The sequence below is a fragment of the Anabrus simplex genome, chromosome 3 (genome assembly GCF_040414725.1).
Source record: "Anabrus simplex isolate iqAnaSimp1 chromosome 3, ASM4041472v1, whole genome shotgun sequence".
NCBI lineage: Eukaryota > Metazoa > Arthropoda > Insecta > Orthoptera > Tettigoniidae > Anabrus > Anabrus simplex.
The window spans coordinates 57,311,102-57,326,426 of record NC_090267.1 but is presented as its reverse complement, the minus strand read 5'-3'; the positions used below and the strand labels follow the sequence as shown (position 1 = coordinate 57,326,426).

The following is a 15,325-nucleotide window of genomic DNA, read 5'->3' as shown; positions in this document are numbered from 1 at the left end:
CCCACCTCCGCTTTGTCAAGCACAATTCTCACATGGAGTGACCGGGATTTGAACCATGGAATCCAGCGGTGAGAGGCCGGCGCGCTGCCGCCTGAACCACGGAGGCTCTTGAATGAAATCAAATAGGCTATTATAAATTAATTGTAGGCCATCTTAAGTTATCCCTTCTACGTTTCAGAATAAAGGTCATATGTTATATTGGTGCCTTAGAACAGGGATAACAAGATGGTTCTTGAATCGATAGAGTATCATTTCATTTCTCCACGCCTCATACTCATTCTTCAATAACGTCTACTTTAAGCCAGTAACTAGATATTATAATATGAACTTAGGTATCGTTTTGGTATTGATTTAGGTATTAGACTATTACTTTATTATTGCGTACTTCCTTTCTAACTTACACGTTTTGTTTCACGACTTGTAGTTGATTACAATCATATTCAAAATAATAAGTTTCTGTTCAACAAACATGTGTGTGGTTAAGTGTGCGAGAGGGCCAAGAACCTTAACTTCGCCACTTTATGATGACATAGGTCTAATTAAGTAAATAAGCAAGTAGCAAGCAAGCAAGGAAGTAAGTAAGTAAGCAAGTGAGTAGGCCCTAAGTAAGTAAATACATAAAATAAATGAAAACATAAGTGAATAAATATAAACAAACATCTTAATTATAAACTGTTATGCCTTCCAGCGTTCAGTCTGCAAGCCTGTGTGGATTAACTATGTGTCTCCACAATCGTATATTTCGAACAAGCTCTGTGACCTCGTTTAGTTTCACACCTCTTACCATTAAATCATTAAAATCTAAGTTAACTCCTCGCTGTTTTGGTCCCCCTTCTACTTCTCTTACCCTCCATGGCCGAGCTCATTACTGTCCTAAGGAACCTATCCTCCTCCATTCGCCTTACATCACCCCACCACCGAAGCCGTTTATGCGTTCATCCATCGAGTTTATAGCTAATATGGCATTTAATTCTTCATTGCGAGTGCCCTCCTGCCGTTCTTCCCACCTGTTCGTACCGGCAAACATTCTCGCTACTTTGACGTCCGTTATTTTCAAGATATTCTCTGTTCACCCAGCTTTCACCCCCGTACAACAAAGTCGGTCTGAAAATGGATAGATGTGATGATAGTTTCGTCCAAGAGCTGATTTATTCCTTAGATAACAGCGTTAATCGCAACTGCGACCTCACTGCATTGGTTTTGTTGCACTTTCATTCAATCTCACGATACCACCATCCTAGGATAATCATCATCATCATCATCATCATCATCTAATCTTATCGATCCATCTTTTCCTTGGCCGACCATTTGATCTTTTGCCGTTGAGTTCCTTCTCAAACCACACTCTATATGTCTTTTCACGAGAGTTTAATCCTGATGTAAACAAATAGGCGGAGCACGTTGCCTTTGCACGTGGACATAGACGTAGTTGATTGGAGAAGCAACCGTCGCACTCCCTCGACTGTATGCGAGCTCGAAGGAAAGTAGTACGTGGCATTAATTTTATTTTATTTTGGGTTATTACATTTAGAGAGTTTGGAAGAGTACGTAATCAAATGGTTGACATATATACCGGTATATATATATGGTTTTGTTTTAATAAAGTAGTGATTAAATAACGAGAAATGAAGGCACAAGGCGTGGTGTAATACAGGAAGTCTTTTCGTAGTGAGGGAAAGTCCCAAGCTGTACAGCGTGGAGATAAGGTGTTACATCTTGCAGCAGCAGTCAGTGTCAGTATTCATAGTGAGAGAAATGGAGCAAGAGGTAGGACCATCGCGTGTAGAGAAGACAAAAGAGGAAAACCGCTCAGAAGTGACCATAGGCTGTGCATTGTGAATGTGTTCAATAAACTAAGTGAACAGAATCCAGGTTTAGTCGTTTATTCAGAAGTTCAGATCTTCGCACTGTTGTCGTATGTGATGCGCAGCCCTGTACGTCCGAACACGGGACATTGACGGGGTGAGGGTCGGTACTACACGCTCAGCGAATCACAACTCTTTCTTTTACATCAGGATTAAACTGCCGTGAAGAGACATATAGTTCAGGGCCTCTCAGGATGCATGCGCCTGGTGCATGCACTGTGCACGGTGCAAAAGACGACTTCGCTTGGTTGCCCAGAGTGCAGACCCCCACTCCTCGATTTGGAGCAATAGCGTTGTCTCTCTCGTTCCCCACGCCTGTCTCGCTCGCTCCCCCTGTCTCCCTCTTCCTCACTTGCTCAGTAGCGCTCCAAATCCGAGCCGAGCTTAGCCGAGCAGCCCAGAGACGTTGCGAAGGTCCAAGCCGAGCCGAGTGGAACCGATGCACAGTGCACGGAGCTCTTGCGCCTCGATTTTCACCCGTGAGATTTTGGGCGATTGAGAGGCCCTGCTCTAGTTGTTCTTTGCCGGCCCATTATTTTGAAAAGACCAAGCCATTTCAGCCTGCCTTCGAGCTTGATCTCACTAAGGGGTTGTTTCACTTGGACAAGCTGGCGTATCTTGTCGTTTCTTATTTTGTCTCTCCTCATTTTCTGAATCACAGTTCTTAAGAACATTTCCACATCTTGTAGTTTGCTGAGATTTATGTTGGTTTCGATGCAGGTTTCTGGACTGTATATGATAACTGGTTGAGTTCTGTAGAGTATTAATTTTAAGAAGTTTTCTCACAAGATGATAAAACTGTGCCCCATTACAATTTTGAGTCCATTAGATAAAAGAATGATGCCCGTGTAGTTGATGAGTTTCCGTTTGCTTCCTTTCTTAAACAGAGGCCCGATGACTCCTTTAGTCCAGTCCTAAATACTTGAAATGATCTAACTGTTCCAGTTTCGTATTTCCTACCTGACATTCAATCCTCTTTATTGATATCACTTTAGTCTTGAAAATGCTAATGTTTATATCACTGCACCTCTTTTCAAGCTCCTAGATTGCAGGATTTCAACACAATCTGCCACTAAGACCAAGTAGTCGGCACAGGCCAAAGTGCTTACTACATCTTCATCCAACTGAATCCCTCCCGGTCACTTTTTATACTTCCCAGTAAATTATCCATATATTCCACGAACAATGGTGAAGGATAACGGCCGTGTCCAACCTCTGTAACAACTTTGAACCAAGAACACATTCTATCATTCTTACTGCAGCCTAATTGCCAAAATAAATACCTTTGATTGCTTTTAGTATTCAACCCTTAGTCCCATAATCCCCCCAATACGAGTAACATATTTTCCCTCGGTACTCGTCATATGCCTTTAGATCTACTGAAGCACTTTTCAGTTTACTTTAAGCATACTGAAAATCTGATCTTGATATCTCTTTCGTGGTCTGAAACCACACTGGTTATCATCCGACTTATTCTTCACCACTGATCGTATTCTCTTTTCGAAAATGCCTGTGAACAACTTGCCTCGTATAGGCCTACTGATCAATGAAAAACCTCTATGGTTATTGCAATCCTTCCTGTTCCTTTGCTTACAGATAGTGCAGTTACTGCACTCGTCCAATCAGAAGGTAAAAGCAAAGTCCGTGCAGGGCATGAAGGCCCTTGGAGGGGTGGAAGGTAAGGCTTCCACTATCCGCAACCTCGGCACTTGATGGGGTAGAGTGGTTAGCTCTACGCCCGGCCGCCTTTGCCCCCAGGAATTAACCTGGTACTCATTTTTGGTGTAGGCTGAGTGAACCTCAGGGCCATGTGCACCTCCGGAAGTGGAAATTTCGTTTCTTAAATTTTACAACTTACTGGCGGAGATTCGAACCCACGTCCTTCCGGGCGAACCGAGCACGCCTTTACCGCCAGGCAGCCTCTCCAATCAGAAGGTATATGAATCAAATGTAATCGTTTCACTTTATGAAACAACTTCATACTACCTTCACACTATATTCCACCATTTCAGGTCTAATTTAATATATTCTTGCTACTTCCTGACAATGTAGTTTATTTACGATCCTTACCACTTCTTCACTACCAACGTCGCTCTCCTCCCAATGAACTCCATTGTTTGCCTTTTCAACAACATTTTTTTTTTACGCTGATAAGTTTTTGAAACTATTCCTTCCATTTATGCAGTGATTTCCTAAGATCTGAGATGAATTCACCTAATTTATCCAAAACAGTAATCATCTCCCGTTTCCCTCCCTGTGTAAAGTTTTCAGTACAGTCCAGAGAGGTTTCCCTTGTTCCTTGATCAAGCCTTTCCAGGTTATTACAGAAGGGAGAGGGTGAACCCGGTGCCGGCACATTGCCTACTCCTGTCGAATAACACCAAGGGGTCTGCTCAAGACTTAACGTCCCCATAAGACGGATGAATCACTATGAAGAGCGCCATTTGCCCTCATTCCATATTAACACTGCGGGGAGGTTTTAGCATTGGCCCCACGATTTTGGCACGCAATTTAGTAATTAAAAACTGTATACTACACCTTTCCAAACCCTGTTGCCCATCATTCTCATGGTGATTTCTTTTCTCACCAACCGAACTCGAACCAGGTAACCACGGTGTCAGATCATGAAGATTTGACGCCTTAACGATTATGGCCACCGGTAAATTAGATTATGCGAGACCCTGAAGCAGAATTGCTTACTCCAAAAACAATTCCAGCTGATAACTAGGGATCGGAAGTTCATGCATTTGCACATATTTTCTCCAGCTGCATGGATATGCTGGTAAATTATTTATGCAAATCATTAATATCTCAATAGAATATGGCCATTTTTATTGTGCATAAAAATGCATATTTTATCTAGATGCATCATATTTTGGATTGTATGCCCTAAAATGGCATATTAAAAGGATATGACCATTTGCATTATTCTACTGATGTGTAATATGCTCCAAACCAAACCAAACCAAACCAAACCAAACCCCATGGCACTACAGCCCTTGAAGGGCCTTGGCCTACGAAGCGACCGCTGCTCCGCCCGAAGGCCTGCAGATTACGAGGTGTCGTGTGGTCAGCACGACGAATCCTCTCGGCCGTTATTCTTGGCAAATAATGTTATTGATGACAATGATGACATAGATAACAGGGCTAGATCAGATAAGTAATGAGCATTTAGCTGCGCAGTATGAAGGAGTGGAAAATACGCTCCAGCAATGAACAGCAGGGTAGCGAGGAGGGAACCTATAACTCACCAACGATTCTTGACACGCCAAGCTGAATGCCATGTGTCTATGATGCAATGCCGGTGTTTCCCCATACACGCTTGGGAATCATTGTTGCCAATCTTGCTATTTTATAGTAGATATTTACAACAACAGCACCCGATACTTCTTGCCAACACATCCAATTGATCGCGCTGGAGATCATGGCTTGAGGCTGCGCTCTATTATTCTGAACATTTACCGAAAATTAATGAAGTTGTAAAAGCATTAGATCCTAATAAAGCAGCATCTATTGGGCTGGCTCAGCAAGCATCATCAAGCAAAGCATTAGAAGGTAACTTGCTGTTTGTAACATTATATTCCTAAAGCTATTACGACATTGGAAGCAGTTAGGATTCTTTTATACAAGTCATTTGTAAAATATGACAAAACGGTCTCCACTTTAAAAGCAGTTCCAGGGGTTTTAGGAGAAACAATAAAACGGAAAGTAACAAACGTTCTCTCCGAAAATCCTGAGTATAACGTACTGCTTGAAATTGTGTGTGTTCTAGAAGCCAAACACACACACACACAACACCAACAGGACAGTTAGCAGCATTTGCGAATGCCCCAGTTACTTCGTGCGGTGTAGAACGGAGTTTTTCGCACTACAGAGCTTTTCTTAAGGACAACATATGAAGATTGACCGTGGAAAACACCCGTCACTGCGTAGCTGTTAAGCGCAATAGTAATGAATTTACCGATAAAGAGGCTGGCAATTCAAAATCCATGGAATAACGACATACGTTACAGACACTAATTTTATTTTATGAAAAAAACTCAGATTGATGATGCATAATTTGTTGTATATTTACGTACTTTTTAGGGGATAAATGCATGCATATTTATACAGTTTTTCGGGCATGAACTTCCCATCCCTACTGATAACATAAGCAGACATAGCCCGTCGACCACAGGACGAAGTTCATAGGGACATTTTGTGTTGTTTTGGGGTGTACTGACCTCCCACATTTTTTCCCCCCGGAATCCTGCATTGTTGGCATTCCAACTGCTAACTCGATTAGCATGTTAAACTCTTCAGCGGTGACCATCGCCCACATTTTACACACTTTACTCTTCGGAGTTTTACCTTTATCTTCAGTTTTTACATATTGTAAAAAATAATTTTCGATTCTGTAAGATCGAGACTTGTACCAACATAATAAATCAATTAAGCTGGGCGTCTCCGAAAATCGTGAATGTTGTCAGTGGGACGTCAAACCTGTATCCGCAAGGTTCTGTCAATGAACTACGTGCCTCCACATCTTCTATCTGCAACTCTATGCTCACGTTTCGATCCACAACCACTTTCCTCTGTCACTAAGGTGTTGCGTTCTTCTTTATCTCTATAGGAGTTGTAATGGAAAATACGAATACTGGAATGTATCTCATTTCGCCTGTTTATCTCCACTAGATGGCATAACTTCCAGGCAACTGGCGGGCAGAGTGGTTTAGATGGTAGAACGCTGACTTTCTGAAACTAAGGTGGCGGTTTCCATCACGGCTCAATCTGGTGGTGCGTATCTGTAGATGCTCAAATGCGCCTGAGTCGTGCTGGTAGATTTACTGGCTAGTAAAAGAACTCCGTGGAACAAAATTCCAGCATCTCGGCGTCTCTCAAGACCGTAAAAGCATTCTGTGGGATGCCAGGCTAGGAGGCTCAGGCGATAGAGCGCTGGCCTTCTTACTGGCACGTAAAGAACTCCTGTGGGACAAAACTGCGGCACCTAGGCGTCTACGAAAACCGTAAGTTAGTGGGACGTAAACAATTATTATTATCGTTATTATTATTTTCTCGATTTTGGCCAACATAGGACCACGCACAATAACCCACTGCAATGATTCTTTGTGATTTTTCCTCCTCTCTTCTCTCCAGATATTATTCCACTCCTTCTTTTCTATCTCCTGGAAACCCTTAAAATTGTGTATCAATCTCCTAAAAGTTGTTCTCTCCTGTGTTTCTGTATGTCTGCTGTGATTCCCATCTCTGCCATATCTCTCTTTACAGTTTGCATCCACAGACTGCCATTCTTACTCTTGTTTTGTGAGTCTGGCATTATCCATTCTCATTATGTGACCAAAGAACTTAACTCTTCTCTTCCTGATTGTATCAGACATTTTTCAGTTTCTTTACTGTCGTATAGGTTTTCATTCTTCCTGTATCTTAACTCCCCATTTTCAGTCTTTAATCGGTCCCAGATTTTTTCTTAGAAGTTTTCTTTCCTTTTCCTCTAGCTTTTCTTCCTCCTGTTTTCATGGAGAACATACACTCTGTAGCATAGAGATATTCTTGATTCAATTACCGTGTCGTAGTGCCTGATTTTAGTTTTGATGGTGAGATTCTTCTTATCATAGGTATCCTCGGTCAGCTGGTGAGCTTGTTCCAATTTCCTTGCTCTTCATTAATTGTCTTCTTTGTCTAGACTATTAATTTGAATTACTTCCCCCATGTACTTCACTTTTTCTACCCTATCGATTTTCCCATAATCTGTTATTAGCACTGTACGTGAATTTCCAATGTTAGTCTTAAATTTGGTCTTATTAAAAGATATCTTAAGTCAAACATTTTATGCAAATTCTTTCAAAACGATTATCTGGATAAGTGCTGTCTATATATTCTCAAAAAGGATTGCAATATCGTCAGCGAAGGCCAAGAAATGTATGTCTGCCCCTTCAAATTTCGATTATAGCCTTATCTCATAGTGTATTCCTCCTTATTTGAGCTTTTCTTCCCATACTCTACTTACCCTTTCCAAGATATAGTTAAAAAATAATCAGAGACGACCCATCCCCCTGTCTCACACCAGTATTAATTGTAAATTCCCCTGAGATCTCTCCGATGAATTTCACTTTAGACTTTGTGTCCGCGAGAGTATCTCTGATTTTACTGACTGACTTTGAATCTACTCCGAATTCCTCCAGAATGTGAAATAAGGAAGTTCTATCTACTGATTCATAGGCTATCCTGAAATACACTAAGATTATGACGTAGTTGTTGCTCCTATTATTATTATTATTATTATTATTATTATTATTATTATTTTGTGGGATATAAAATAAACAGCATTACTGTAATTATTATTAGTAGTAGTATTACAAATTATTATATCCTCGCGTAGCACCTTCCCATCCGAGTGTCACCGAAAACCGTGTATCGGTATGTATTATTGTGATCTATCAAAGAAATAATCTAATTCGACAAAGTTTTATAGACAGAACTTCGTCACTTATTCTGGTTCACTCGATTCGTATGACAGAAGCACAATGAAACTGAGTATCAGTCAATATTTACAGAGCAGGGTCACAGCGTCTAATCCTTGCGAACCTAGACCATGGGATCTAACCGATGACAATGATCGATCCCACGACCTCACCGTTATCGTCGGCATGAGCCTACTGAAGTATACCTCCCCTAACATGTCATCTGGTGAAAGGCTCACAAAGCATACACGCATAGGAAAGATGATCGCCCAGCACTGTGTGGTCGAAAGACGAAGGAAGCTCTTCTCTCCTGGGCTGGTATTCAAAACGCCTTGCAGTGAAGGGGAACTGTTTTGTCACTGAAGAATGGGCTAATAAAGCTCGGCAGTAGAAACAATAGGTCGATCGATCAGGGGAGACAATGACAAGACAGCACGCGAGCTGTGTGGGGCGTCGACAACTGAAAGGCAGGCAGGAAATGTGATGTCAGGGCAAGTTATCGGCTGCCTATGTCTGGAATTAATAACAAGCCAACCTCGTGGGCCGATGAGTAGATAAGACGACGACATTTGTGGAGCAGACAAACCTCCCCATTTGTAATACGCTGTCCTTCCTATGACAGCCGTCATTTCGTCGTCTTGCAACTGCTAAGACCTTTCATGAATGTTCTGTTTCCATGTTGCAAATTATATCCTTGTTGACAACAGAACAGTTCCAAACATATTAGGCAACAATGCTGAGAACAAAATTCTGCAGCGGGCAACTCAGTACCGTACAGTGGAAATAATCTGAAACGTTATTCCTTAAAATGGATACTAGCAGGCAGCTCAACGACTTGTCACTAAATACACTAACAATTCCTGTATCCATTGGAGACTAGCAGCCATATTATCACGCTCTTGTCAAGGCTTCTCTAGGTCGCTTCAGATTCTTTTCCGGCCCCAGCGTCATTAGCTTAATCATGTCTATACTGCTAATAATAAGAGTTAGTGTTTGACATTTCTTAGAGGGAGGTCCGTTTACTGCCTGCCGAGGCGAGATAAAGGGAGTGGCTGTGTGATTGCCATGGAAACGAGGGTGGGGCGACTGCGGTTGCCATAGAGATAAAACTTCAGGGCAGCTCGTCTTGCTGGGAGTTGCCAAACCTGTCAGTGTCTCTGATAAGAACCTGATTGTTTGTATGAGAGTGATCGCAAATAGGACGACACCGCCTGGCCATGTAGTCTACAACAGATCACAGCGTTCAGAATGAAGGAGGGAACAAGTGAGTCGGAAGCGAGGGGTAAGAGCATGTAGAAATGAATGCTGAAATGTGGCAACATCGTGAAATGGCACGTGCAGTGCTCCTCCCTCCAACCTTACCTGTCAGATGCCAACTTTAGTTAAGTCTAGTATAGAAGGTCGTCACCCCCACCCTCTCAACGACAAAATTTGACATATTTCATTCGTCATTCTATATTTTGCCAAAAAACGGGAATATGCAACAGTATATTCTGATACAACGCGGTACAAAGAAATGTTTAACAGATTAAGTATAGGCCTACTACTGTTTGCTTCACAGATATATCTGATTTTTAACATTTACCTGTCGGTTATTAAATTCTTGAAATGTGTTTGAACTCGGTGGTAGACCTACTTATAGACAGAGAAGCTTTCAACCTTCAAGATCAGCGCAGTCGGAATTTGTGATACAGCAGATTAGAAACTAGCTTTTGTTCTTCGGCATGCCGGCCTTTGGAATTTAAAACATTTCTTTGAACAGCAGATATTTTAAAGTGAAGAAATCTGACGTTCTCGTGACTGCAATTTTTGTTTTGTTTTGCAAGTTGCTTTACGTCGCACAGACACAGATAGGTCTTATGGCGACGATGGGAGGGGGAGGTGCTAGGGGTGGGAAGGAAGCGTCCGTGGCCTTAATTAAGGTACAGCCCCAACATTTTCCTGGTGTGGAAAATGGGAAACCACGGAAATCCATCTTCATGGCTGCCGACAGTGAGATTCGAATCCACTATCTCCCGATTACTGGATACTGGCCGCACTTAAGCGACTGCAGCTATCGAGCTCGGTGGGAGATTGAAAGATCTTTGTAAATGGCCGCTAAAAGTGGAAAGAGTGAATTTGAATTCATTATCGTAATAATCATCGTTAAGCTAATATGGTCCGTTACGATCTCCGTCAATTTTTTCATTATACACCTAATAGATATTTTCGAAGTAAGCTCATATAGTAGGATTTGTTACGGTATGCTTCTTGTGTCCATTCTCAAAATATCTTCCAGTTTAGTTTTTGAGTGAAGCACAGTTCAATTTCTAAAGGCAATTTGTGGTTTATAAAACATCAGGTCAATGTGAATTGAAACAATTAATTATCTTCAGGTCAACACTTTGAATTTAAAGCAGCAGCTTGATACTGTCACTTTTGTTGACACACGGTTATTTTATATATTTCAGTTCAAAGTCTTGTCTCATCTACTTTACAGTTTTTGAGAACAATAGTTAGTTACAATTCTGAATTCTGAAATCATTTCATTTATTCTATATAATTAAAAACTTGTTTCTGAGCAAAGAAAATATTGCAACAGTAGGATGGATGGGTTTTAAAAATCTGGGCTTACCAAAGGGGGCCGCCAGCTGAATTCAAGAATGTAGAATGATATGCCTCTCAACTTAAACACTGAACTTCATCGAGTAACAAGTTAGTCCTCTCTGGTTTTGGAATCGATGAGACAGATATGGCAAAAAAAAAAATTACCTCCCATCAAAGCAAACTGTGTCACGCGAGCGACCTGTTGTACTCACCCGCTATGGTGTTGAGGAACATGAGGTACTCGAAGTTGGAGATCTCTCGACGCTGCCACTTTTGGGTCATGTTGGAGTTCCTCATGAGCTGTCGAGGTGACATCATGGAGGCTCTCCTGGAACATAGTTGTCAGCAGTCCACATCAGAGCTTCACAACTTACTGAGAGTACAGTAAAGTCAAATGACAAAATTAACATCATGATTACATGTTTATGACCAAGAGCTAAAATCTGATTAGTGTTCTGTTAGTGAGCAGCACATAAAACGTAGACAGCTGTAATAAACATACCTCCAGGATCTTAAGGTGGTGGTAAGTGACCAACGGATCAGTTCCAATATCATGCTCCACTATCAGAACCACAGATTCAAATGTAAATTGCAATGAGAATGTCTGCACACAGACAATAAAGCTCACTTTACAAGACAACCGAGCAAGTGGCTGTGCGGTTTGGATCACGTCGCTATCAGCTTGCATTCGGGCGATAGCGAGTTCGAACCTGACTGTCGGCAGTCCTGAAGATAGTTTTCTGTGGGTTCGCATTTTCACACCAGGCAAAATGATGGAGCTGAACTTTAAGTGAGGCCACGGTCGCTTCCTTCCTACTCCTAGCCCTTGCCTATCCCATCGTAGCCGTAAGACGTATCTGTGTCGGTGCGACGTAAAGCAAATTGTAAAAACAGAAAAAGAAATTACAAGACACAGTGGTCAAATTACTGTATATCTCAACCTCTTAGTCGCGTTTCTTGATACGAGGTCGCGGATGAGGTGAGATAAAATCATATCGTATGATGAAATGAAATGGCGGATGTGCCGGGAGTGTCCGAGGACATGTTCGGCTCGCCAGGTGCAGGTCTTTTAATTTGATACCCGTAGGCGACCTGCGCGTCATGAGTAGGATGAAATGATGATGAAAACAACACACACACCGAGCTCTCGAGCCATCTAAATTAACCAATGATGGTTAAAATTCCCGACCCTGCCGGGAATCGAACCCGGGACCCCTGTGACCAAAGGCCAGCACGCTAACCATTTAGCTATGGATCCGGACATATGGTATGATTTTACGACCGGATGTCCTTCCTGTCACCATCCTCACTTGAGGAGCTAATGAAGATGACATGAGTGATGGTGAGCGAAACCGGGTAAGGAAGAGGAAGGACTCGGCTGTGGCCTATGAATAAGAACTGTCCCGGCATTTGCCTCGAAGTGAAAATGGGAAACCACATAAAACCATTCTCAGAAGAGCCGACGGTGGGCTTCGAACCCACTCGCCTCCCGAATAGCTTGGCTCCATAGCCATAGTGCATTAACACGTGCGGCCACACCGCTCGATATACAGTAGTTTAAGTCCTGACATAAAACATTCCTTACCGCTGCCAACATTATAAATGAACGAATTTGTAAGCCTTACACTTTTAACAAAATAAGGTAAATCCGGGACAGATGCCGCCCCGGTAGAGATGCCGCATACACTGTAGCTAAAGGTTCCCATCGTTACAGCTAGATGGCAATATGTGTGGTTTTTCAGTCTGTGAGTGTGACGAAATTTGCTCGTATATTACACCAATTATAGCCGATATCATGAGGCGAGTACATGTTTCCTCCTGACAAAGTTTTTGCGTGTGTTAATTATTGTATATTAAGTTGGCTTCAAATGCTTAAATCAGACGTTTTTAGTACATCAGACGTCAGAAACATAACTGTAGTTGAGAGTAAGCTAATTTTGGGCCATGATAGCCTTGAGGTATGAAAACAGGAGGGTGCGGCGTCTCTCCCTGATAGTTGGCCTTCGGGCTGAGCAGCGGTCGCTGTGCAGGCCAGAGCCATTTCAAGGGTGTTAAGTGCCGTGGGGTTTTATATAACACAGTGAAGAATCCATTGCACATGCACATTTATAGTAAATCGAAATTAAAATATGATTTTAATGTTGTAAATTATCAGATAGATTTTTTCCATTGAATGATTATATTATGTGGATATAATTGTCTTGTAGTACGTTCTAGTGTTCGGTTATATTAAAGTTGAAGAAATTGGCTTAAATTTGATTTTGTCATTAATTATTTTACTCGCGGCATCTCTCCTGAGCAAAGTCGGCATCTATACCGGGATCCAGGGAGAGACGCCGCAGATGCAACAATTCCTTTGTTCACTCCTTTCTCCCATTTACTTTCAATTGCCAATATTTTGTTCATCCCTGATCAAATGCACATGTTTTCAAATTATGCTCGATGAATTTGCAACAATTTTTAAAGTAAATATACCGAGATATAACAAAAGACATAAAAAGTGCGGCAACTCTACCGGAATTACCCTACTAGAGGACCCGTGATGCTCCGCAGGTCAAATAACTCGTCTTGATATGACTGTCGTAGTCGTATTGGTTTACCTGACCTTTTTAATAGTTTTATGAAGTGCGTTTTATTTATTGATCACTGAACATCGCCCAGATACATGTTCACCATATCCATAAAAAAACAAATATACGATTCCTCTCACCCCGTCCTACTAAATATGATTCCTAATTTACATCTAACCCAATATACAGTACATAGAACTGCTAAAAAAGAGAAATGATTCGCTCCTTATCGGAGACCTTGGCAGAACGGCAACATGCATATATATATATAAATGCCTTTCGGAAAGTAAAAAAAAAGAAAAAACATTAAAATTAAAACATATCGGCACTCTAGGGGGGTACATGACCTGCCCCCATCCTTAGTGTCAGCAACACTTGTCCATTCACTTTCTCCTCACACTCAAACATCTTAGCAAGCAGGCACTGTCCTTGAACCCTGTTCAATATGGTTAGACTTGTCTGCTTGCTCTTAGACATCCTCTATTGTTCCATTACGCTGCACACACATGACTTCTATAGTTTGCTGAGTTAGTTTTATGAAGTGCGTTATGGTATTCCGCAGTTCGTAGTCGGAATTCATCCATTCTCACGTCATCATGCCATCTGTTTGGCAAAAATCTATCCTTATATTTGCCCCTTTTTTTATCCTGCAGTTCTTGATGTAAAGCTTGGTGTGTGGTAGAAGGTAATGGTATTTTTAATCGCAGTCCTAAATAGAATGGCTGTCTTGTGAGCTCATAGGTTGGTCTAGAAGGAGCAGTTTTTGCCAGACAGAAAAGTTTTCTAAGATACATGGCCTTCAATCTTTCTAATGTAGCTAGCCTTTGATAGGTGTTCCCAGGTAATATCTAATATCTGTTGAATATATTTGGAAGCTGGGAAAGGTTACATAATCAGAGGATTTAGCAGAAAATAGTATTCTTCAGTGATCAGAGGAAGTGTATACTCTCTGGCTGGACAGGTAGTATTCAAACATGGCTGCATGCAATGAGCATTACTAAGGATTAGAATATTAATTAAAGTGTTAGTCGCTTAGTAACCTGCTAAGTAGAGCATACAGAATGTATTGCGGGTTAGGGTAAGCCTTCCCCTGCAATTACTGGAGTGATAATTTAATGACTTGATTTATAATTACTCAAAGTCGGCTGAACTTAGACACTTATCAATGTCTCATGATTCACCGGAAGATGATTCCGGAGAGAATAAAATGAAAATGAAGCAAAGTGGTCCAGTAGAACGGACGGACGGATTTGCCAACGCTGTTTCTAGTACCGTAAACTCATTTAATATATAGATATATTTATGAGCTAACTATTAAAGTAGGAGATTTCAAATTACGAACATACAGAGGATAATGTCCGGCTCCATGGCTAAATGGTTAGCGTGCTGACCTTTGGCCATAGGGGTTCCAGGTTCGAATCCCGGTAGGGTCGGGAATTTTATCCATCACTGGTTAATTTCGCTGACACAGGGGCTGGGTGTATATATTGTCTTCATCATCACTTCATCCTCATCACGACGCGCAGGTCGCTTACGGGCATCAAATCAAAAGACCTGCACCTGGCGAGCCGAACTTGTCCTCGGACACTCCCGGCACTTAAAGCCATACGGCATTTCATTTTTTTCTTCTTTTTTTTTTTTACAGACAATAATGCACATATTGCAACCTAATGAAATATTCTTGTTCAAGTGTTTTACGTTCAGTTTATTTTTAACGTAGACTATCGTTCCTCGACAACGGGTACATGGAAGGAAATGTTTTAAGACGCTTTTAGTGTTCTGGTAGAACGCGTATATCACCGAGAATATTTAATGTCTCAATTGACAGATTTTTTTTTCTATT

At 41.5% G+C, this 15,325-nt stretch overlaps 1 protein-coding gene across 1 annotated transcript in view; it reads right to left on the bottom strand.

Moving 5' to 3' along the window:
• The window catches only part of LOC136866997 (neurobeachin), a 142,173-nt gene that overhangs the window by 116,450 nt on the left and 10,398 nt on the right, over positions 1-15,325 (bottom strand). The window contains exon 2 of the mRNA XM_067144093.2: positions 11,125-11,240. Within this exon, the coding sequence (XP_067000194.1) occupies positions 11,125-11,240 (116 nt within the window). The remainder of the gene's footprint in view (positions 1-11,124; positions 11,241-15,325) is intronic.